The 25255-nt window shown below is 42.9% G+C and overlaps 1 protein-coding gene across 1 annotated transcript in view; it reads right to left on the bottom strand.

The window, feature by feature from the left end:
• The window catches only part of DDRGK1 (DDRGK domain containing 1), a 40324-nt gene extending 15502 nt beyond the window's left edge, over positions 1–24822 (bottom strand). Inside the window, exons 1-4 of the mRNA XM_050896373.1 lie at positions 24735–24822; positions 18181–18342; positions 8191–8297; positions 6103–6204 (exon numbers count right to left, since the gene is read on the bottom strand). Of these exons, the coding sequence (XP_050752330.1) occupies positions 6103–6204; positions 8191–8297; positions 18181–18342; positions 24735–24822 (459 nt within the window). The remainder of the gene's footprint in view (positions 1–6102; positions 6205–8190; positions 8298–18180; positions 18343–24734) is intronic.
• Between the last annotated feature and the right edge of the window lie 433 nt (positions 24823–25255).

Raw genomic sequence — 25255 nt, 5'->3', positions numbered from 1 at the left:
CATTGCTAGTGAGGAAGGCAGAGCAATCACTGGATTCTCTTCAACCACCACCTGCTACCAGTCGCTCCTTGTTTGCGGCTGTTTCCTTAACATGCAGGATAAGGAAAAGCATACTGGTTCCTATGCCAAATGCTTTGAGGTTCATGGACCAAAGAAACCCTCCTTGTATAACATCAAGTTTTCATGCTGCTAGTGCAGGTTCTGCAGGAAGTGAAAAGGGACTTTAGAAGTAAATAATTTGGCATAGAGCAGATGGATCTCTAGGATTCCTCCCCCCCTTCACCGTTCAGACACAAAATAAAAAAATACCTTTAGTAAGACAGAGTAAGTGTTCTTACCAGTCCTCATCTCCTAAAAATCAGAGTAGAATGAGTTTTCTGCAAGCTTTTCAACTTGTACTTCCTTAGGAGAAATTAATTTTCAGGAAAGTATACACACTTGAAAACTGATGCTTAAACTGAAACTACGTAGTAGTCTCCATCAGCCTCCAGAAATGCACTGTTTATGTATGAATAGTGGATATAAATGCTAAACAGATAATGAAAAGCTCTGCTGAGAAGCACACAAATCTCGATGTTCGCATAATGCTACACATAATAAAATAACTCAACAATCAACATTTTAAAACTTGGTGCCTATTCTTACATGATCAAGTATCAAATCAAAGAGCCAAAACTTTAGGGTCTTAGTTCTCAAAAGCTTCAACAGGACCCTTGGGATCACTAGCCGATCCTCCATTTCTATAGCTCTGAAGATCCAGACCATTTTTATTTAGGCACTTAAATGCAAAACTGAAAGCCTAAATGAAATTGCCCTCGTTTGGAAACTTTGGGCACAGCTATGCTCAAGCAATACAGCTCTTGTTTTAATGTAACAGTGAGCAAACACCAGTCCGCACTCCTGCTGTGGCCTTTTGTTTTACAACAGTTAAAAGCTTGCTTGCTGGAAGACTGGTAGTTTCTCTGCTGTATCAAGCTATGTTTCCAGAGCAGTCCACTCTGCAATGGATTTACAGCAACACACCCTGTTCAATGCTGCATTTAGTATAGAAGAGTGATAGCTGTGAGCCCTGCATCTGCACAAGCAGTTTCCTTAGCATGGCAAAGCTAGGCTGAGGGAGTAAATCTACAAAAATCCCTGTGCACAGGAAAAAAAAAAGCTCTTATGTGAGCAACCTGCAAGGCTTTGTATGAAGACACTGTTTTGCAACATCAGAGGAAGTTCGCTCTCATTGATAAGGTGTCGGTTGGTAAACCATCTCACCACTAAAAAACTCCAAGAGTGAAAGGGAAATCCCCAGGGTAAAGCAGAGCTGAAGCAAATGCCAATTATAAAGGAGCTTCCTCACATGCATAGCCAATCAGGTCATCAGAACACTGGAAAGGAAACTTGAATTTAAAAATATATTGTCTGGTTTGCAACACTGAAGCCAAGGGGCAACCACATTTTATTTATATATGCATACAAATATATTTAAATAGAACCAGGGACTTATTTTTCTCAAGAATATGCAAGATTTTAGCCCCCATAACTCCCTTGAAGGTACAGTTCCCACTTATAGTATAGCACTATGTAGAGTTGCCCAAAAATAATTGGAGAGAGATATCCATTTCCTTATAAAACAAAGTGGGTTTTCATCTGACTCAAGAATTCATTATTTCCACTACACTCCATTTCTCAAACTACTTGAGTGGGGGTGTGTGTGTGAAAGGGCTAACAGACCCGGTGGCTTTATCAAAGCTCAACACTGGGGAATTTCTAGAAGATCTGCATGCTGCAACATGATTTTCTATCCTCCTGAATCTATTTGGCTTCCCTCATCATCTGACAAACTTTTAGATGGTATTTAATGGCTCAGGAATCACCTATTGCTGTTGACTATGATTCAGCTATTAGTTCAAGGCTGTAGCTGAAACGCTGAAAAGAAACACAAAGCCAATCTCAATGTTCACAGAAGTTAGCACAATTTTGGTAGCACTTCTTGGGAGAGACTAAAAAAAAGGTTCAAGTGAAATTTAGCTAACAAAGGTGGTTGCATTTGTTTGGAGACTAACTGCTCATCACTTAAGCTCTCTTGTAAATACACTAATTAAATTTATTTGCAATTAAATTAAAGCATAGCCAACCAAATTTATGAGTTCAAATCTTTGAATGTGCAGCAAGTGAAACAATAAACAATTCATGCAGTTATGTCACTACTTTTCCTGGAGGCAATAAGCCTTCATCAGTGGTCTTAATACCCTTCCTGTACTGCAGAAGAAAGAAATAAAAACTAACAAACTTGCCACTGTCACTATACCTGCAGAAGTACTCTGATGTACTGGAAAAGGAAGGGGGAAAAAAAAAAATGAAGCTATCTGACAACCGTAACATTTCTCAGACAAACTTCAGTGATAAACTCTAAATTTCTTGTGCATTTTGGGATTATATAAACTACAGAAATGTCATTAATCAACCTGCCTCCAAAAACCATACAACCAGCTACCCTCTGGTTTTTATCTCACGACTATCAATCACTACTTGAGCTACCTTTCATAGTTTTGCCTTTCCATCTCCTAACCTATATGGGGGAATACTATTACCACATGTGTAGTCCACAAGGGCTTACTCGTGACAAAATGTTACTAGTGGAAGTGAAGAATCCTTTCCCTGGAGGAACATATAAATGACATTTTATCCTCTGTATTCTATAAAAACCACAATAAATCCAATAATCTCTTTATCGCTTATAGGGGCCTAGAAGAGAAAGGCAGTAGCTTTTACATCATACAATCAGTCTGTAACAAGATTTGAAAGATAAGATGTTATGATCATAAAGACAGGCTATGCTTACATGCACAGTAATCAAGTATCTATTAATTCAATTTGTTTCCCCTCCTATCACCCAGTCAACACTAAAACACTGAAGTCTCGTTATTACCATGCTCCCTGTAATGCTGCTTTCTCTGCTGACTGAAGCAGGAATTTGAGCGACACAGCCTAAACATGTACAAGTCTTGAATTGTTCTGTTTCCTGTTAAAGACTCGGATGAAAACACTTAAAATTACTAAAAAACACTTGAGGACGGACATTAAATATTGTCAGACACGTTTACTTTGATCCATGCTCAAAATGTTCAGCGGTTACTGGATTATCAACCTGTCTTAAAACCCAAGTGAAAAATAAAATACTGAAAACACTTTCCCTCGAGTAGCAGAATAATGTTTGTGATGTAGCCCGGTGGGTTGGCTTGCTGCCCTGAGAAAGACTACTGGGAAAAACAAACAAACGAGCCAGACAAAAAAAGGTTAAAATTACAGAATTTAAGTAGCCAAGGAAGTTATTGCCTAAAGTGAACAGCAAGCTAGATTCAGGCATCTGAGTGATTTTCAAAATTCTAGTAAGTACTCCTTTAGACTGTTGAGCACAAAATTTAAAAAATAAAATAAAAACCCCAAAGCCTTAGTTTATATTCCTCTTTTTCACTGAGCCTTGTGAAATGGAGGTGGAAGTATTTTAGTGCAATCTTTACAACGAATACTGAAAATTAAAATAAAAACAACTAAGATTTTCCTCATTCAACCAAAATAGATTACTCAGCCCTAAATTGAACAGAAGTGGATTAAAAAAAAAGTTAAACATGTTAATAAGCACTTTCTGTGTGAAAAGACTTCTAGTTAGAATTTCACCCTTTTACTTTCTACTCAACTTTTCAACCATGCCTGACTGATCCTGATTAGCCAGCTGCACTGCTAAACCCCACGTCAAACCCATAGGCAATTAACAGGATAAAATCTTTGTCCTGTGCTACAGCTTCTTCTGAGCAGGTTGGCCAAGCTCAACTGCAATTTGCTTAGCAGTTCACCTGCCGTGCTGGCTACCACTCTGCAAGGAATTGAAATTCTGTTCATTAGCCTCCTCTAAAGGCAGTGACATTTAAACAATGCTAGCATCCAGCCAGTGTGCCCTCCTAATTCCCCTCAGAGTACCAGAGTAATTTGGTTCATTTCAACCAACTCTTCAGGGTTTCAAGAATATTAAAGTGCCAGAACCTCAGGAAAAAACAAACAAACAAATAAATTTAAAAAAAAAAAAATCAAGGAACTGGGTGGAGACAAAACACTTAAAAGAATACACCACTGGAGGTAAATTTGCCATCCGAGTTATGTGTTATGCCAAGCCCCACGGCAAGCAGGATGGGCAATAGACATGTGCTTTAGAGGCAGCCAGAGCTCATCTTGCCTCTTTCCGAGCTGGAAGTATGAGAGGGAGAAATTGGCAATACTTAGGAGAAAAGCAGAGTGGTCGCAGGGACCACAGGGCAGAAGCTGGTGCTACTGAAGTGTGTGGGCAGGGGAAAAAACAGTAGACACAGCTCCAGAGGAAGCCAGGTCTGATAGTTCTGCTGTTACAAAACACCTTGGCTAAGCACAGGAGTGGCTCGGACTAGCTGAGATCAGTTATCCAACCTCAGGGTTCACGCTTTGACCACTTCTAAATTTGTACATCTTTCTCAGAAGGGCAGCTGTGGAATAATTGGTCCCCTGGAAGTCTGCTCAAGTTGCTTTACAAGTCAAAGTCTCGGACCATGCTACACGTCCTGATGTTGTAGTACTGACATTCTCCTCATCCATTTCAATTTCTGAAATTCAGGAGCTTTCTATTGATGAAAAGGAAACAACAGAGAGTTCAGAAGATAAAGGATTTTTGGAGGGGATAACCCCAGAGGTAAATGTACCTTCTACAAAAGATCTCATGGATACAATCTGTGTGTGTAATGTATGGAAATAAAATTTTAAAATTGCTTTATCCTGCCTTCATGCTCTCAACAGAGGAAAGGAAAAATTGTCTTTTTCTCTTTTAAAATGTTATCAGCAACACACTCCACTTACACAACTCAGAAAAATTTAAAAGAAATCTGCTCACTACAAACCACAGACACAAATCTCCATGCATATTTAAGTATCCCAGAAAGTTCACACTGAAAGCTGGGGGCTATGCTCCCCTGGGACACCAATTATTCAGCACAGGATTGTGCAGAACACCTCAGTCCTTGCCTCCAGAAGCACATTGCAAAGCTACCACACAACTTGCTCAAGCACCAGAGAGCATGAAGCTCATTCCTAGTTCTTAGCCAGTAGCACTGATGCCCAGAATACACAAAGCAGCTTTGAAATAAGTTTGCCTCCCTCAATGATGAAAGTATTCAACAAAAGCATTTCAAATGCACAGTACCTGTTTTTCTGGGTCACTCCTGCTAACACACACCTTCGTATGCAGAGTTCAGAAATATTTAATTGTGAAGCACACGTACATTTGTATAATTAGAATAAAACCATATATTTTCACACAACAGTTGCAAAATCGGTTGCTGATGTCTTTCACTTTCTGCCCTGCTGGTTACAGCTGTCAGGCAGGCAGCCCTAATGAGCATAATGGAACAGGGGCCCAGGGAGATTGTGAAATCTCCTTCGTTAAGAGACACTCAAAGCTGGGCTGGTCAAGGTCCTGCGCAACCTGCTCTAACTGGACATGGTTTGAGCAGGAGGATAGACCAGATGGTCTCCAGAGGTCCCTTCCAACCTACGTTATTCGATGATTCTGTGATAACCAAACTTCTCCTGTCAGACACCAAGCAAGCAGCTCCCAAAATTTCTCTTGCAACTAGGTACAGCTCCTTCCTTCATATACCTGCACTTAAACAGCTCCCAGACGAACTAACAGCCAGCTTTATCAGCTATGTTTGCCAACATAACAAATTGACCAAACAATCTGTCACTATAGCATACAGCGGTAGCAGATTCACTACCAGGAGATTGGGTTTCGTTTTGCCCTAGACTCAACCGTGGGTGGGTGCTTGCTGCTACATGAGTGTATTGATGTTTGGAGCAGTTTTCACTTCTGCCAAGCACTTGGGGGAAAAAAGCTGGGACCTACAGTTGAAATAATTGAGTATTACTGTAATTCAAACAAAATGGAGTAACAAAAAAAAACAAATTAAAAAATGTATGCAATGGTAATGAAAAGCAAAGGGAGTTCTGCTGATCACAGAACTTACATAGAAGCAATTTCAAAGACAAACTTGGTTCAAAATTTCCATCTATAAATACAACCAATCCTACCTGTCGTTCTTCCTCAAGACGTATTCTCTCCTCTTCTTTCCGCCTTTCCTCCTCTCTTTTTGACTCAAGTTTTTTCCGTTCTTCTCGCTCTGCTTCTTCAGCCTAAAAAAAAAAATATTATGCAAGCCAAGCCTGACTCTTCCTGAATATACATTTTTTAATTTCATATTGTGATACCATGGGGAGGTGTCTCTTACTATCTTCCTAGATGCATGTTCAGAAAGAAACAGTAAAGAGAGTAAGAAGGAAAAGTCATTCTCATTTAACTCCCACCCTCCTCCCAATCTTCAGCATACTTAACATTATGATAAGTTTAGAAATTACCCTTCTCACTTGCATTATCTGTATCTCAGTAAGGGTTTAAGCTCGGTAAATGCATATGAGCTTATTACTACAGTGATATTAAGTAATATTGTGTCATGGCATTCCATTTCTCCTCACTTAAAATTTAGTTAGAATGGACTCTAAGGAGAGGAAAAAAAGGAAAGGGGAATATAAACTCTGTAAAACCAAGTACATTCAAATTTATCATTAACCTCGGCAGAATCTCTTAAAGAAAAAGCTCTGCTAGTCTCTTCAAATAATTTTATTATTTGTTTTTAAACCAAACCTAGCAAAGAGATTGTTGCAAAATGGGGAAAAAATAAAAAGGGTGATTAGTGTATTGTTTAGAGATTTTTTTAAGTTGTTCTTGAGTCTCTTCAGTATACTTAGATTTGCAAATATATTAAGAGAATAAGCAGAAGACATTCAAACAGAGGATTTGTGGCTTTGAATGTTTCAGAGAAAAAGACCTAACCGAGGAATTTGTCTACATGGGAAAATAAAAATCAGCGTGTTTTAAAATGAAACAAAAGATTCCCCACTCCACCAACCAACGCTTATCTAACTTCATTCAACTTTGCTCAAATTTTCCACAAAAAAGAGGCTAATTAAATAGAATGAATATGGAAAGTAATGACAAAATGGTTAAAACATAGAGTGAGAAAAGGATCGTAATGGAAGTTTATAAATAACATAATAATCAAGTTTTTTACCAACCGCCCTATCTACAGGGCATACCACTACAGTGTAAAGCAGAAACTGGATTTAAACCTCAGGTGACACTAAATTCTCAAGATGGGATTTCACTAGTTTTGTTTGGACCCTCCACACATTAGAAATGTTAGTAGTTTCATAAACCCTGTCTTTTTGTAAGATGTGTCAAGTCCACCCTGCACTCCAGCCTCTGTTACGCAAAGGCTGTTTGAGTTGTATCTATTTCTTGCAACCCCACCTTTCAAGTTACAGAACAATACAGAGTTTGCAAAAAAAAATAAAAAAAATTATTGAACAACTAAAAGGAATTAATGCATAACCTGCTGCCATCCACGAGCACACTTCAGAAAGTAAGTTTCAAAAAGCCTGTTGCTTTGCTGGAATTAACAGCAAAATGCTGGGCAAAACTGAAAAAATGCAACTGTATTTAAGTACTTTTACACATATACTTAAGAAAGAACAACTGAAAAGCTACAGTGTGTTCGCTCTGCATACTTGGTCTCTGTTTAAGGGCCAAACTTCAACCAATATCTGTCTGCACCATAGATTTCGGTGGATTACAGAGTCTGCTTTTCATCTCCCCCAATCCATAAAAACAATAAACATGGCTAAACATAGATAAACCCATACAAAGTTTTTGCACTATGAGAGCACATGAAACACTACTCAGAACTGCCCGCGGTTTTGGTCACAGACCCAGTGTTACAACAATGCTATGTGGGCTTGAGTGTATTTTTAAGGGGAGACAGTACTGACACTAAGTTGCAAGCCAGTGGAAACATCCAATAAAGAGCATTCAAGAGTTTAACTCCTCTCTCCTCGCCACGAGAATGCCAGAGAACCTAATGGAAAGAAAACGAGACACCATTCTCCATGGCCCTCTTGGGATCTGACATAAACAGCTGAATTTACATTTTTAAAACAAAAACACAACCGTTGTAGCGATGACACTGCCTTTGGCTTTCTGGGGTGTCTGTCATCACCAGTTCTTTGCTGAGTACTGCTATTCAGGCTCTGCTCTGGGCTCTATACGTGGCAGGAAATGCTTACCTCTCTCTGTGCTTTTCTGGCTTGTTTCTCTTCTAATTTCCTCTGCTTCTTTGCTCCAATTTTCCCAGACACCTGAAATTCTGGCACCTCCTCAGCATCATCTTCCTCTGCAACATTGTGTTAAAGAGTAAACAACAAAATTTTAAATCATCCGTAAAAAGTCCCTTCGAGAAACTTCACTGCTTCCTAGGAAAGCAGCAGCAGATGAAAAGGAGACACACATACATTTCAGACAAGACTTATAAGATGGAAAAAGGCAAAAAAATCACACGAGACTGCCAAAGCCACAGAGTAGAAGTAACAAGGCAAACACACACTCAAGCGAAGCCAGGGGTAAAAATTTACTTGATCTTTTGAAGGAAGGCTTTTCATAAACATTTCCTGCTTTCCACAATTAAAAGATACACTTTCTTTTATACATAAAATGTGCTAATGGTTGTCATATAACTGCTTAACACCCACCTGCAGAGACTTTCTTCCCAGTTACCTTTAAGCTTAGCACAAGACATCCATTCAAAAAGTGGAATTCAGAGGCATGCCACTCATCCACAAGTTCTAGCCTGATATAACTAACCCTTAAGGGAGGAGGGAAAAAAAAAAAAAAATCCCTGCAATGCAAATCTTGGGCTTGATTGCAACAAAACTACATGTAAACAGTTCCCTGTTGTACGACAACTGGTTGTTTATAAAGATGATTTCTGCAACTGTGAAATATGAAAGCGTCATGCTCAAATGATGTGCAAATGCATTATATTTCTGCTCACTCAGGGGCTAAGTAAGACTAAAGAGCTTTTAAAGACTGCCATTTCCTCCCCGCTCCCCGCCCAAGGTCTCATGAACATTTGGCCACTTTATTTGCTAATCTAAATCAGTCCTTGATCCTACAACATAAGTACTGTGGATTGACCTCAACACTCAAAGAGAAATCCTTAGCTCACTTCATGAAACACTACACAATATATAGATTCATGTGTCTGAATGAGATGGCAGAATCAAAATGAAAGATCTTTATCACATGGATCCCTTTTTTGGGTAAAGTAATTTATACTTTGAGCATCCACAGTGCTTGATGCTGACTTCAGATCCACACACTTGAAGTCCGCTGGGTAATCTGAACCACGGCACTGCCAGCTCCTGCTATTTTCCTGAAATGCAGTGTTTATTTAGGGAGGGAGAAGGGGAAGAGTATGCAGGGGAAGTTCTTCCTCAGTTAAGTTTTAGCCCTCACCATTGGGGGGAAAAAAAACAATTCCCCACTCACACAACCCCTGAGCCCTTGGTTTCTAAGACCGGGCTACCAAGAAGAAAAAGCCAGTCATGTTTGATAACCAGTTTCATGAGAGCCTGCAGCAGTTGTACCTGCAGCGGACCGTACTGTGGCAATCACCAGAATTGGTTTGGTAGGGCTGCTGCCAGGATGTTTTCTGCAGGGAGCTCTCTCCAGAGTGCCTGGTCCCCTTTTTTGGGAACCCAAAGAGCCGCTATTAAAAGGAGCATATGGATGAATGAGACTCATCCTTCTTTTGTATGTAGAATTAGGTCTGAAACACTCTTGTTTTACTAATTCCAATACACAGTATGGTACTATGGTTAAGCCACCGAGACACATCATCAGAAACAAATGTAATTGAGAGCTGTGTAGGTGGCTCTCAAATAACTTAGCTGTTTTCAGGATATGGAAGTTAATATGAGGCAGGCTTGCTGAATCGGGCTTCAGAGAATTACTGGTATCTGATTACTGAGATGATCAAAAGGGTTCCCCCTTCCTACACCACAAACAAAGAGAGCAACAGGAGACACTCAGACTTGACACAGTTACTTCTACAATTTTGCTGAAGCTTAAAATACCTTTATTTGTATTTTAAATACCAGGCCAAGGGGGGTTCCAAACACAATGGGTGAGCAACGCAGCATCAGCAGTTATTACTCCAAAATTAACAGTTCAATACTGGTATTATTCTTTAGAAAATTATTTCTGGAAAACACCACAAGTATAAAACACCATCTATGACACTATTCAACCTGAGGCTCCGAGTGCTTCTCAAATTTCATCTATATTAAGAGTACCTGAGCCACAGGTTAGGCAGAAGTCTAGAAAGGCTTTTAAAAGCCTTTTTCCAGTCCTGGATCAAACATGCCTTTGTTCAGTAGCATTTGCTTTCCTCCCGTTTGAAGCATCTGATGTGATCCCTTAAGTACCACTTCCTCCAAGCTTTTTCTAGTGCAGGGAGTTACATCCAACAAAAGACAGAGACAGTGATGCAGATGCAGCCCATGATTCAGCAGAGCTTTAGAAGTCAACAATGCACTAAACCTAGGTGCAATTAATATGTGCTAAATAAACCTGAACATGCTGGCAAGAATATAAGCACAGGGTAAAAGGATTTGCTGAATCAATTGGTTATTATAGCAGGACAGCTGCACCAAAAGCAGAGTGGATGCTGCACACAGCCAGTGAGATTTTATTTATTTGGTTTTTTTACATAAAGAAGCTCTCATTTCAGCAGCTTTTAACAATCACTTTTCACATACTCATAGCTGCCAACACTAGTAGACCTGATGGGGGGTCAGTCCATGGGAACACGCACTCCATCTACCCCTGTGCTTCAGATGTGATGCAAGATGTTCAGTTAATTGTGCTCACTTGTTGTGAAAGCAGTTTATCATCACCCAAAGCACTAGGGTTGGCCAGCCTGCGCACATACTCGGTTGGGAAACCTAACAACATCAGACATCATCGTATAGTTGAAGCTGAAAACGTATTTTTGTTTGAAGGCTGATCTTCTATGGTGCTCTGTACAGTTTGTCTGATGTCTTAAAAAGTGGCAGTTCTGGGATGTACGTAGGGTTGTGGCAGGAAAGGGAGAGAAGTTTAGTCCTCCAAACTTGACACACGCAGTTTTTCAGTAGTGACTTTCCCTAACTGCTCACAGTACCACAGGACATGAAAGTCCTGTTCCCATTTCATGATACAGTGCTGATAAACACCAGACCTCAAGGCACACAGGACCCTCTGCACCTGAACTGCTTGGATGTGACATAACGGGACTGCTTTCAACCGGAGTCACAACCCTACCAACATGTTCTGGTCCACCTTTACAGAGTCCAACATAACTATACCAACATTTCCAGAGCTTGCAAAGCATTCCCACCAGCTTCCAGCTCTAAGAGACAGAAAGCAGAAACAGTCTGACTTACAGTGACGCTTTCACACCACTTCACATACTCTGCTTTACACAAACATGGGTTTTGCTCAGCTAGCCAGCTGAGAGGTAGCTTCAGGGAATCTTAGCTTTTCCTTAATGTTTTGAACATATTGAGAGGCAGGACAACAGGAAACAGTTAAGTCACAGAGGTGTTTGAATCTCTTGAAATTTACAGACTACTTTTTAAAAATACTTCCCAATACCATTAGAAAGTGTGCTGGAGTGCTGATGCTCTCTATCAGGACAGGAATTTACCAGCTACTGTGTACAGAATATGCAAAAACTCCAAACGAAACAATCTGCATCATATATTTTAGTTGCCCTTGTCATCTACATCAAAGGGTCCATCTTGCTTCCTATTAAGTTTTGGAAGTGAAGCAAATGGATTGCCATCCACGAAAAAGGATGCGAGCTGCACATGTGGCTACTCACAAAAAGTCCTTTGGGCACAGCTAGCTGCTTTATTTACTATTTATGCAGCACCTTACAAAAAGAGTAAGAGAACGTGGGGGGAAGATGCCAGGCAAAACAAACAGTTCATCCTGAAGGCAGAAGACATATGCGTGTTATTAACATTGAATAGACGTATGACACCAGCCACTGGAAAGGAATCGGTCCACCATATGGAAAGGTGTGGGCATTCATGAGTAACACAGCCCTGCGGTGGTACAGTCATAACAATTTTTAATTTATTTTTTTTTTCTTAAATTTGGTAGCTATCCAGTTTAGGAACAGAATGAGACATTGGCATATTAATCTGAAGCCACAAAATCAGTCTACACTTAGGACAGAAAAAGGGCAGCAAACAAAGGACATTAGCCCTTTTAAGCAGAAGTCAAACAACTTGAAGTTTTTTCTCGAATAAAGCCATATGGCATAACTGAGAAACCACACACCTACCTCTTCCACACACCATCTGCGCTTGAAATGTCTCAAGGGCAGACACACATTGTGGATACTTTGATAACACTAAAGTCACTTTCTATATGAATAGTAGCAAGTCAAAATTAACTTTTGATTCACTAGTTAGGATATTAGTAGTCAAAGTTTAACTGTACTAGAAAGGTTTTCCTACTGATTAAGCATTAAAATTATTTCAACTACTACATCAATTAATATAGTTCTATTACCAGCTGTTTCACAAGAACAGCATAGGACCACATCAGTGTTTCTACATCTATAAATTTTCCAGATCTTTCGGCACACCAGCGCATGGGGAGATGCAACATTACACAAGAGGTAGAGAGTCTCCTCAGAAAAAACTGTTTCTTATATTGGCAAATTTCAGCACAAACACATTCTTCACTTTAAGTTATGCACAGAATCCGCTACTGAATGGGGATTAAAAAAAAAAAGATAATTATTTTTTATATTATTTTTTCCCCAAAACTAGCAGAAAACACTCACGCAAGATTTTTTTAGATGCAAGATTTGAATGCTGGACTTAGATGCTACACAAAGCAATAATGGGCATTTTAAAATGCCCAAATATTGTATTTTTTTAAACTTCTAAGACCTTTTCTTGTTTGTTTTGTGCTTTCTTCCTCAATCGTGATTAACACTTATAAAGGAAAACATGAGATTCTGATCTCCAAGTCTTGCCAAGCAAAAGAGGAGCGGAACTTATGATTTAATTTATGTTGGAACTGTTAGCTTCTTGTTATCATTTTTTATTTTACAAGCTAGAGCACTCAGACTGTCAAAACCTGTTCACTTTATCGATTCTGTGTAAGTAAAGTAAATTTAACCCAATGTTCACTGTACTGGACGTCCCTAAACCTATGCTCAGATGTACAGGGCTAAAAGCTCAGAGAAAAGGCATGCAGATGTTGGGATATTTAACTTTTTGGAGTTATATGCTGCTGCCAAAAGTAGAGAGCCTGTAGTTTGTTCCAGTTAGGAATAAAGGCCGTTGACAAAACCAGATTATTTCTTTGATGCAGTCCTTACTTTCTGTTTGTTAAGAAAAAAAAAAAATCAAAATGTAATAATCCACACAAAATCCCATTTTTGGCAACATTTTTTGCAACAAGTCCAAGAGGTCATTTGTTTGTAGGATGTGGAAGTGAGCACCTTTCAAAATGAAACCCTTGAAAGTATTCCCTGGAAATCTACTGGGCTGCTTAGGCTCTCCTGGCACATCCTTCTCTTTTGCCTCGTTTCTTTCTCTGTCTAGCTAAGCCTCACCCACAACACCCACCAAAGCCTTCCACCCAAAGGGTTGCCCAGTGGTCTTTGTTTTGCTTGGTGGTTTGGAGATACTTATCATTTCTTAGAGAAGTCTGTTTCTTTGTAATCACCCTAAATCATGGTGTGGTGACACCCACCAGTTTCAGCCAACAAAAATGCCACCCCCTCAAATCAACAGCAGCAAGTTTTGGTCCAAGACACCACTCCAAGTGACAGAAAACCGGGACTGCAAAACCTGCGTCCTACTCACCGACTGATTGAACAACCCTGGAAAAGGCACTTTGCCTGTGCATGCCTCTGTCTCTCTGCAAACTCTTTGTATCGTGTGCTGAGGCAGGCAGGTTTTCTCACGACATGTTTGTACAAAGTCACTGTTGGAAATAATGGATAACAGTCCTTCAAGCAAACAGACATTTGCCTCAAATCATCATCTTCGTTACTTTTACCACAGCGGGATCAAGACAACCCAACCATGCTTGCCGTTATAAGTTCATCCCCACAAGTTTCTTGTCACTTGATAGGAAATTACAGTACTAAAACTTTTATGCAACCATCAGATTGGCTGGATCACTTTCTGCTCCAAGAAGCGAAAAATGTACTGTCAAGAGAAGTACCTACTTCACTGCAGAGCTCTTTGCAGTGTTCAAGGTACAACGAGCAGGTTTGGAAGTGCAAGCTCAACTCGAGAATTGGACAACTGCTTTTTCTGCACGTGACCAGCAACCAAATAAAAGCTTTCAACAAAACATCTTTACATGTACCCAAAGGTGATCAAAGTCCAAGTGGATGCACTCAGAGCATCAGTCAGGCAAAAACAAGAGCCAAAAACACCCTCCTCGGTCAATAAATAAATGGGATCTGAAATTGGAAAACGGCTAATGCTACTTATTCACACTACCCCATGCCCCAAACAACCCTCAGCCCGACTCCAATTTATCCCCTTTCCCTCGCTTCCTTCCACTGCTTAGCCTCTCCTGCCCTAAATGATTAATGCCTGAAATCCACACGCATTCATGCCTTGCAGTGAGTTTATTTTCATCTTGGCTGTAGCTAGCCCCACAAAGCCACTTCTGTCTGGGTTCAATTTAAATTGAGTTACAACAGAGTTAATTAAGTCTGATAGCTGGGATATCAGAAGGAACCTAACCACATGAATACAGAACTCTCCTTCCAGACTCATTTTCTACAGGGAAAGGCATAGGCACCCCGTGACAATGTGCAGAGCAGATGTCCTCTGAGGCACAGGGACTTTAACAACAGTCGCCTAGATTGCACTGGGCTGCATGAAAGACAGCAGTGTTATGACTAGAATTAAGTTGGGCAATGTAAGCCAACCAAACCCATTTTTCTAAAGCCAGCCTGGAAGCCACGCTGGTGGAACACAGCTCAGGGGTCTCAGTCATTTTGAGAATTACTTGGTCACCAATGAAAAATATCTCCCCAGCAATCTTTGGTCATCAGAGGATATTAATAGATGTTGATATTCTCATAACAGATGACCTCCTTTGAGTACTCAGCTAACCACCGAAAAACATTACTCAGGCAAACCGAGCCAGCGTAGGCACCCGGCTAGCGGGCCTGCCCCCACAGCACAGTGCAGCCCACATGGAACCCGTGAATAAGGAACCTACGTACGCCGTGTGGGTTGCAATTCTGGTAGGAAAGTGGAGGCATTTAGTGCTTCGCCGTTTATTTTCTGTCTGTGACAATCTGCAACTAATTTAGGTGTCTTACCCCACCCCACCGAGCTAAAGGAAGAATTATAACCTGGTTTAGCTCCACTGGCAATGGGTGTAGATTTGAGTCTTCAAAACAATCATTTACTATCCTTGTCTGTATTAAATGACTCCTTATCCAGACTTCCAAGTAAATAAGATTAGGATTTCAACTACAGAAGGGAAAATTAAAAGTTAACAAGGTTCTGATCCTAGTGCCACAATTTGTTTTGGTTCCCCCCCACCATTACTCTGCAAGAGATTTGAGTACCGCCACAATACAATTTAGCACAGGCAGCAGAAACCGTGGGCTACTATTTTACCCTTGAAGCTTTCTTTCTCATTCTGGAATTGAAATCTGATTGTTAGATGGAAAACAGAAAACCCTCATGCTAACCACAACTCCAAAGCCTGCAAGCGTTGCTTTGAGACCATTTCCTAGAGTCAGCAGAACTGGCTTCCAACAGGCAGAATACTTTGGTGATAACAGCAGTTCCTACCTGACTCTACTTCTATGTCTGTAATGGTAACATAGATATGGCCAGGGCATCCTCACGCCCTTCCTGAGCTCAGCGCTAGAAATCTTGCAGCGATGGGTTGGTGTTATGCCTGCACTGACCTGTGGCAGAAGTCAGAGTGACATGGAGCAGGATCAGGTAGCTGTGCCCAAAGCTAAACACAGGCCCAGAGTGGAAATTCCACACACAGAATAGAAACTTACTAGTAAAACATTTTAACAAATTTAACAATATTTTAACAATGAAACAAAACCCACTTCAGTTGCAGATGTTCAGAAGCCTTCTAAAGCAACAAGAACACTTACAAGTCAAGACCGAAGAAACCAGACTGGCTTGTTTTCAGTGTTTCTGTCTACATTGCCAAATAACTTTGCTCTGCAGCCTCAGGTGCCCCAACTGGTCCTGCATTGCCTGGGACTGTACATCACTGCATGCATTCTGGGCTCTCTTTCCATGTGAGTCAACTAATTTTTGTAACACAAAACTCTGCTGTGGGGATAACTTGCTATTTCAACAGGTTCAAATGGAGGCAGTAATTAGACAGAACTGCTCTATATTGCAATGACACACAGAAAACGCACATGGCCGCCACACAAAGGAGACAAATCCAAGAGTGATTCCAGGCCCATGCTATATGCCCGCAAAGTGGTCTTCAAAACGTGCAACAGATCCTTTTCTAAGGGGAAAAAAACCCCAGACCCCACACTAATACAGGTAGCCCAGGGCCAGGCTAAGGACTTTGCAGCACAGACGCAGCCAGTCCATGACAGAGGGGGGCTAATCCCAAGTAATAATGGCCACTAGTCATTGCACACCTCAACGCTGGGGAACCACGGACAGACGCTTCTCTCCACAGCTATACTGCTGAAGTCTATGCTCAGTCTCCAAAGGCTTTGGTGTTACTGTGGGACAGCGGTGCTTAGGCACTTGGAAAGACCATCCCAGAATCCGAATAAAAACCCACACAGAAGCACAAAACAGAAGCAAAGAGCAAAAAGTTGTTTTAATTTGAAAAAGAAATTTAAAAAACCAAATAACACAGGGATGTCATTTCAAAGAAAACTTCACGCAAGGGCCGCAGCACTTGCATCTGATGTACAGTAAGCTGCAAAAGAATTATTCATAAAGCCCAATGACACAGATTCTTCTATTGCTAAAGTGACAAAGTAAGATAAGCCATTTGCTTTGACAGCTTCACTGTTGGCCTTCGGCATTCAAACTTTTGATGTCTGGAGTTTAAGGCAAAAGCTTTTTAGATTTCATTTTCTTTCCAGGATGTTATCACATGAAAAGAAATAACCAAAGTTGAAAAGTTCAGACCTGTCAATTTTCCATTTGTGAAACCGTTGAACGCAATTAGCTTGAAAAGCACGTTTACCTGCCAACGTGAGCACAAGACGCTTTCTACAAACTGCAAGACAAGAAAAGCTGAAGAAAGTGCAACTAGCCGCTAATCAAGGCATCCCATGGATGCGTGCTCACTGTTTCTTACCTACTGCAGACCAAAAAGACACCCTGATCTCCACTGCAAACTCAAGTGAAGCAAAGCCCACTTTTATCAATACTTGAGCAGAAACCCTGAACACTTAACCCACAATCTGAAAGCAGAAGGAATCCAGTTAGGTGAATCATGGTGATATCGTCTCTTTAGCAATAAAGACAATAATGTGTGAAGTTTCACCAGAAAAGGGAGTGAGGCTTAAAGGGTGTAGAAAGATGTTATTTATCACCATATTCTTGTCTACAACCACACCACAGAAGTATAGCTATTAACTGTAGATCCAGCACAGGAACAGAGGACTCGTTGTCAACAAACTGCTGGCGGTAAGACAAAATGCTGCAGTCTGTGGTGATCTCCAGCTAATCGGCTTGATTCTGATCACCACCTGGATGGCTTCTCAGAAAGAAAACTCCAGATTTTGCAGAGATTACATTGGGGAATTAACACTTCCCACCGATTTGCAAGAAACCAATACTTTATTACAGCTTGTTATTCTAGTGCAAGGTGCAGATTCTGTTTACCCAAATTTAACCTGCATGGCTAAGCAGGAAATACAAAAGGCAGTTTCTAGGAAGTAAGTGAAGAACATGTTGTGATGCACTGTTGGCACAACAAACTGCCAGAACTCACCACAGAAGGAGGTAGACACTTCAGTTAAAGGTAAGTGGTATCTAGAGATAAGCGATGAAGTACGGAGAGAAGCTGGACAGTCAAAGAGATTATAGTCAAGCTGCAAACAATTCACAGTCAGCAAAACTGAAAAACTTTCTTCAGGAGCCAACCGCATCCCTTCACCAACCTTCACGTCTGGTGTTAAGGTCCGTTTCAATGTTTGCAAGATCAACTGAACCAAACGTTACCTTCCACCCAGTCTTCCGCCTGCTGCGCTCTCCTCTGGGCCATCATCCGGTTTCCCATGTTCCTCCGGCGCCTTGGCATCCCATCTCCCCGCTCTTCAGCATGGGGCCGAGGCCTGGCCACTGCTGCTGCTGCCGCCACATTTTGCTGGTGTTCCTCATCAGCTGCAAAAGGGAAACATAATTGATGAGAGATTTGCCATCTCTGCTTGCTGCAGTTGTCCTTCTGCCAGTCAGCTTTTGCAATCAGAAGTGCAATACCAGTGTTGTTTTCCAAATGAGAGAATGCCTCCCCACTCTCATGTGTTTTTTTTTCCTGCGTGGCAGGAGAGATGTGCAAGTTGCTTTCCCATGATTAAGCAGGATCATGCACTGGAACCTTCTTATTTGTGCACAGTGCTCTGTGCCATGGAAATTTTATCCTGACAGCAGTCCCTTTTGCAATAGCACATAGATCATCATAAAGAAAAAGCTATAGCTATGAGCTGCTAATGTTATTCGATCTGACAGAGCCCACACAAAAAAACCCAAAAAATCACCACACCACAAACCAAAGACACCCCCCGCCAAGTGCTCAAAAAATATTCTTATTTAATCTAAACTGATAATCTGTTTCTCCCTTCTGCCAGAAAACAATTCCCTTTATCTGGCAGGACTAGCAGTCTAATCATTTCGGAGTTACCAAAAGGCAAGGACCCAGAAATACTTTTTTTCCCTTCTAAAGTATTCTGATTTTTAATTTTTTTTAATTTTTATTTTGTACTTGTGTAACTGAGAAGTAGATTCATTTGAATTCAAACCTCAGACCACGCATGTGTCAGAGTGGAATATGTAAATTGTTATACCCGAAACAAAACCTGAATAGCAAATAAGGATTACAAATTACAGCCGTAATACATACAGGGTAACTTCATTCTACCACGCTGATTTAAACTGTAGGTCTCCCAACAAACACATGTAGGGGAAGACAGAACACCAAAGGTCACTGCAGCTCTCACTGCCATCCTCTCTGCATATGCTTCAGTTACTAATTACGATCTGACAAACGAGGAATATCATAACAGGAGCAGCTGGGAGACAGCATGGGAGCAAGCGACTGACCAGTGGGCTCATTTCAGAAGTTCTCCATAGAAAACCCTCCGCCAGGTTTTTCTTTGAGACCTCCATGATCCTGTTGCTATCAACCATGGTAGTCATGCCAAAACAATCAGATAATGGTAAAATATCATCACCCTTGATACCTGCTTTGCATATGCCGTTGATAAGCGTAACTGATATTTGTGTACGTTGTTACTTGCTCAATCCTGCAAAGTATTAACTACTATGCCTTAATTCAGGTAAATACTCAAATGGTGTCATGGAAAGCTGCAGAACTACTCATTTACTTAAACTCAGGACACATTTTTTTGTGCTTTGCTGGATTATATTGTGTCCCAACAGGAGCACAAAATGCTTTCCACACTCTGCCAAGTCTCCAGCATCCTCAGATCCAAACAATGCCTTCCTAAAAAAACTATTAGCATATCTATGATCAGAAAATAAGATTCATTATGACTATATCTACACGATGATCAAAGGTGTGCTTGCAGCTCATCTCAGTATATCTCAACTAGCTTCAAAGCAGCTGACTTTGGTACTGATAACAACATAGCTGCAGCAGCACCGAGCTCAGCACAGGCTGCAAAGCAGAGTAATCTGGGGAAGTATTTGGGCAGCAAAGCCATTAGCAGTTCAGGATTGCTGCAACAACGATGTTAGCGGTTCCCTAGCAAACTCGAGCACTAACACGCACCGTGACATTTTGAATTGAGTCACTGCACTATCACACTGCTGTCACCCTCTCGTTCTCATCCACTCCTTTTATCTGTGGACCAAAACAAGTCTGTAATAAATTAGAGCGTAGGCTCCAGGGGTCCGATCATTTTGCTTCAAGGCTTGCCCAGTCTTATTGGTAGCATGATAATGCTTATTTTGAATGCTATAGAACATGCTATAGGAAAGCATTATACTGCAAAGGCAGAGTAGCAGATCACTTATATTGGGACACTACTAAATGCCAGAAATAGTCTGCAAAAAGACTTTTTATGCAACTGCAGTATTTCTCTTAATAAGTTGTTGAGATACACTACAAATCAAACCTTAGCATCCTTTCACCTGAAAGCTTCAGTGCGTCTGTCTCAGTTACTGCCAAAGGTGGTCCTGCACAGCGTATCGGCTGTGCAGTTCTAGTGCTCATTCATTCTGGGGCTTATTTTTGGTTCCCGTTGTCCTGCGAAACAGAGACTGTTTTGCATTTTGTGAAAGAGGAATCTATTTATAAGCCACGTATTCATTTCAAACCGAGGTGCTTAACCCTCACAGAGACAAATATGTGAACCAAGCTATCCTGTTTTCTTAATTTAATCCTCTACAGGAGACATGGTAATTCCTCAAAGCTGACCAGTGTTAACAAGGCTCAGAAAGTAGCAAAAACCCCACCAAACCCAACCCGTATCACGGTCAAACATGCAAGGCAGTTGTTGGACAGTATTTGCCAGATGTCTAAAACATTCAGAAGAACAACAGAAGACACCTAGACACTATGGATTGTCATTTAGTAGGAAAAGATATGCTTTAATACAGCTTTTTACTTCCCCTCTCCCCCTATACCTTCTGCTTGGAAGGCATTCAGCTGGGCAGTCATTTGAAAGATGTGAATGTTAGCCCTTGCATTTCTTCCCATCCTTCATGGCTGAGGGGGGGTGTGGGGAGAAAAGAATCATTTACGCTGCCTGTAACACACTTACACCTTGTTGGTTCTTCAGGGGTCAACGATTTGTCTACGTGGCTCAAGACACATCATTTATTCCAATATCTAGAAAGTTAGATGTGCTCTCTCTCCTTCTGAACTGGAAGTCTCGTAGATCGACTAGAGCTGCACACGGAGGGGTGTGACTGGTGGCTTCAAAGAATACAGAGAATACGCTTAAAAACCCTCTTGCTCTTATTCTTGGAACTGGATTGACTGTCAGATTTGAGGTCAAGAATAATTTTCCCTGGGGTCTGGCCCCGGTTTTTTTTTCACCCCTTCCTGCAGCACAGGGCGTGGTTTGGCCACTGCACTTATCTGAATACATCTCTTCATTTTCCTGTAGCTGCAGAGGTCTCAGACATAAGTGGCACCCCAGGCTAGCCAGTTCATGCAGAGATCAGTCACACAAGGACTAATGAGACTTGATGTAGAGCCATCTGAGTGAAACTTAATGACCAACACTATATAGGTGAGACAAATTGATCCAAGAGTTGCTCGATGGTTTGCAGAATGGCAGGCCAGAAGCAATTAATTAGATAAAGCCCTCAAATTAACAGGCAATACAAACAAAAAATTAAACAGATGTCTGAAAATGGACACGGCTTGAAAGCTGGGTTTGGTTTGTATTTTAAGCCTTAGGTTCTCCACTTTCTGACTCAGCCTTCCAAAACCCAGGCAATACCTCTTTTCTGGGGACAGCAGGTTTACTGTCGTGCTGAGACAGCAGCTCTGCCTCTGCGTTTTCAGAAACATCAGCACAGTGCAGAAGCAGCAACGGAGATTATTTCATCTGACTTGTCAGCCAGCACACAGCAGCAACTGTGAGAGTCTGATTGTACTGTCAGAGCTCCTTCCCAAAGAGAAACAGAGCAGAACTCTGCTCTGAAAGCAGAGCTCTTTCCTAAACTGGATGGGAAGCACCACTGTTACATCATTACAAAGAATACTATGAAATCTTTCAGAGCCCAGACTTCTTAGGACCTAATTTTACATTCCCCAGGTAGAAATCTGCTCCTTTACAAAGCTTTGCAAACTTCCACTCGCTCAGAGCAAAGACTTTTTTCCTTGAGAAGCAATCCTTTGCCTATCACAGCGCATGATCTTCAGTTACATCAGATAAGCAAGTCCATCAGGGTAACACCTGGGTTGGCAAGTTTCGAGGCAGTCCAGCAAGACACAGCTACTAGATCGTGAGCTCCCCCGTCCTGCACCGACACGGAGAGAGCTTCACCTACTGCACCCTCACACGGTAGCGATACTTCCCACCACACTGGCAGCATCCAGCATCTTCTACCTTCATGCTAACCTAACCTGCGAAATTCAATGAGAAAGTGATTCAAAATGCAACAGGTAGAAGTATGCTTGGCTTCCCTGGGGAGGTGCTTTTGCCTAGTACAGCTTACCACGTTAGGGCCTGTTCACAAATAGATAGGCCAGCCATGTATAAAAGCCAGCAATGCTACGGTTTTTTTCCTATTCTGAGCAGAACAAGTCCAGGCATCGTCTTGCTGGAAACACTGTGCTGCTCCAAATGACCTTTCAAAGGAAATACAAAGTTACAGGATTTACCTCTTGTGATCCTTAGCTCCCTTCATTACCTAAAGCAGGCAAGTCTTGAACCTTTTTAAAAGGGCAGTTCCCCAAGAGAGAGCATAAAGGGAAGCTGCTGCCCCAATCCCCAGACATTAAAAAGAAAAGAAAAGGTGAGAGCTACCACCAGTTCTCCAGGTCAAGAGTCTCTGGTTTCAAATCCTTTCCGTGTGACAACACAGATTTACTAGCAGAATTGTAGCAGCTTCCATTTTCCACATAAGAAAAAGGGACAGCAAAGCAAATTCCTGTTTAAGACCAAATTTTGCAGATATTAAATACACCACATCCCCAAAGGTTTTGAAAAATAATTTCTGTTGCGTAAGGAGAACAAAGTCATCCCCACAATCTGAAATTCTGTAAAGGACTTTATAATGACAGAAATCAGTGTATTAAGGTAGAAATTATCTTAAAACCACAATAAAAAAAAGCAAGACCAACGTGGAAGCGTCAAAAAGATGCCACTGAAAAAGAAGCTTCAAAATGATTAAATTATCCTGAATGTAAACTAACTTTAATCAAGCTGCTCAAAAACAGTACTAAAGCTTTTTGAGAATTCACACCATTTAAAACAAATGTTTGGGCTTCAATTTAGTTAGACCTTTGTAGCTTAAAAAGAAAAGAAATCCTCCCAAGCCCCACAGCCCCTGATTTACCTAAGTCACGACACAGGTCAAACTTAGGAAATTATGTCTTTCCAGCAGTCTCATTTCTCTAGGACATGTATCACTCACTTCTCCCAAAAGCTCAGCTCTAAGTTACTAGGAATCTGACGAAATGTCATCAGTTTCCAAGCTGTTGAGAAAAATTTAGGCCAGGTCTATACAAGAAGAGGTGTGAGAGAAATGTGCTGGAAAATTTAATTATTATCAGCAAAACTGCTTTTAACACAAAGCCCTTACCAGCATACATTCTTGCACTAGTATGACTGTGTTTGCACTAGCGGATTTTTTTCTGTCTTAAAAAAATTATGAAAGCTACCATTTTCAAACCAAACCAAACCAAACAAAACAAACCCCAAAACCTGGAACTGCTGTTGTTACATTGATAAAGGTTCAGTGTTTGTCCTGGCTAAATAGCCAAATTTGAGACCTTGCAGCTAAAAAACCTCCCTTCTTCTACTTTTAAAACATAACGAGGCTGACAAGTTCACAGCTGCATCTGACTTCTTCCCATAACATTCAACTCGCACCCACACAAGGTCGCTTCCACCACGGTTTCACACTGCCACAGTGGACTTGGCAGTGCTACGTTTACGGTTGAACTCTATGATCTTAAAGGTCTTTTCCAACCTAAATGATTCTGTGATTCTAACCGCTGGTCAGCAATAAAACACTCGCTGTGCGAGGGAGGACTGGAAGTGCTGTATCATCTCCCCGTTCCCAGAACGGGACTGCGCAACCCTGCACCTAAACCTGGCGTGGCTAGCAACCCCTCGCAGCGTCAGGCGAGGCGGAAAAGGAGCAGAAGTGGGCAATTTCTGTGAAACGCGGGTAAAGCAGGCTGTCAGGGGCTGGAGAGGGGCCGGCCTGCCCTTTCAGGTCTCCCATCTGACAGGAACACTAACCGGCCGTTGCCCAGGACCTGCCAGGGAGGACCAGGGGTGAAGACCCGCCTGTCAGCCAGGCTGGGCTGTCACCTCAGGCAGTGGGTTTCACTCCCCGTTTGCAGGAGGAGCCTTAGGGACACCTTCCCTCCGCCCGCCCGGCCCCAGAGCGGGAACCCAGCCAGACTTTCAACCCGACAGCAAACCCGGTGCCCCTCACCCTGGGACCGCCTCAGGTCGGGAACCGGGCCAGGGCCCAGGCCCCGGCCAGCAGCAACAGGCCTCGCCGCTACCCGGGACTCCCACCCCGGGGCCTGAGGGGCGACCCCGGCGGGCGGAGGGAAGGGCAGGACGCCAGGGAACCCAGCAGAACTACCGGGGACCCCCCTCCCCGCCACGGCGGCTCCCCCTCAGGGCAAGGCCTGAGGCAAGGTGCCCCCCCCCCCCCGCGGTTTCCATGGAGACGCGCCCCCGCCGGGGGGGGGGGGGGCGCCCCTCCCCCGCGCGCCGGACCCCGTTGAGAGCAGGGGCGGGCCCGCCTGAGCGCGCCCCGCCGGAACGGGGCGGGGAGCGGCCCCGGTGGGCGGGGGGGGGGGGGGGGGGATGAGGCCCGGCCGGGCCGTGACCCACCTGCCCTCGCTTGGCCGCGGAGGCGGGTGGCGAAGAAGAGGAGGACGGCGAGGAGCGCGGCGGCGGCGGCGAGCAGCGCCGCGTCCATCACTCCGGCCCTCCCGTAGCGCCGGCCCGGCCCCGCCCACACCGGCCGCAGGGAGGGGGGGGCGAGGGTAGGGGGGGGGGGCGGTGGCACTTGGTACGTCCCGCCCCTCCCCGCTGAGAGGCCCCGCGCGCAGGCTGCCCTCTGGCTGCCTGCAGCGGGGCGGCGCTGAGGCGGGCGCGGCGGGGCCGGGCCGGCACGGCGGAGGGCAGCCCGCCCGGGGAGGCGGCGGGGGGGGCCTGGCGGCTGAGGCGCGGCCGTGAGGGAGCGGCGGCTGCGGGGCGGGCGGTGAGGAAAGCGGCGGGGCCGGGCCCGGCCCGGCCCGGCCGCTGGCGCGCCCGGTAGGGAAGTTGAATGGAGGAATTAAAAACCGTGAGGCAAAAACCGGCCGTGAGCGCGGCGCCGGTGGGCCTGGCCGTCGGGCGCGGCTGCTGGG

The sequence above is a fragment of the Gymnogyps californianus genome, chromosome 4 (genome assembly GCF_018139145.2).
Source record: "Gymnogyps californianus isolate 813 chromosome 4, ASM1813914v2, whole genome shotgun sequence".
Lineage (NCBI taxonomy): Eukaryota > Metazoa > Chordata > Aves > Accipitriformes > Cathartidae > Gymnogyps > Gymnogyps californianus.
The sequence above is the reverse complement of the archived record's forward strand: the minus strand, read 5'-3'. Positions and strand labels throughout refer to the sequence as shown.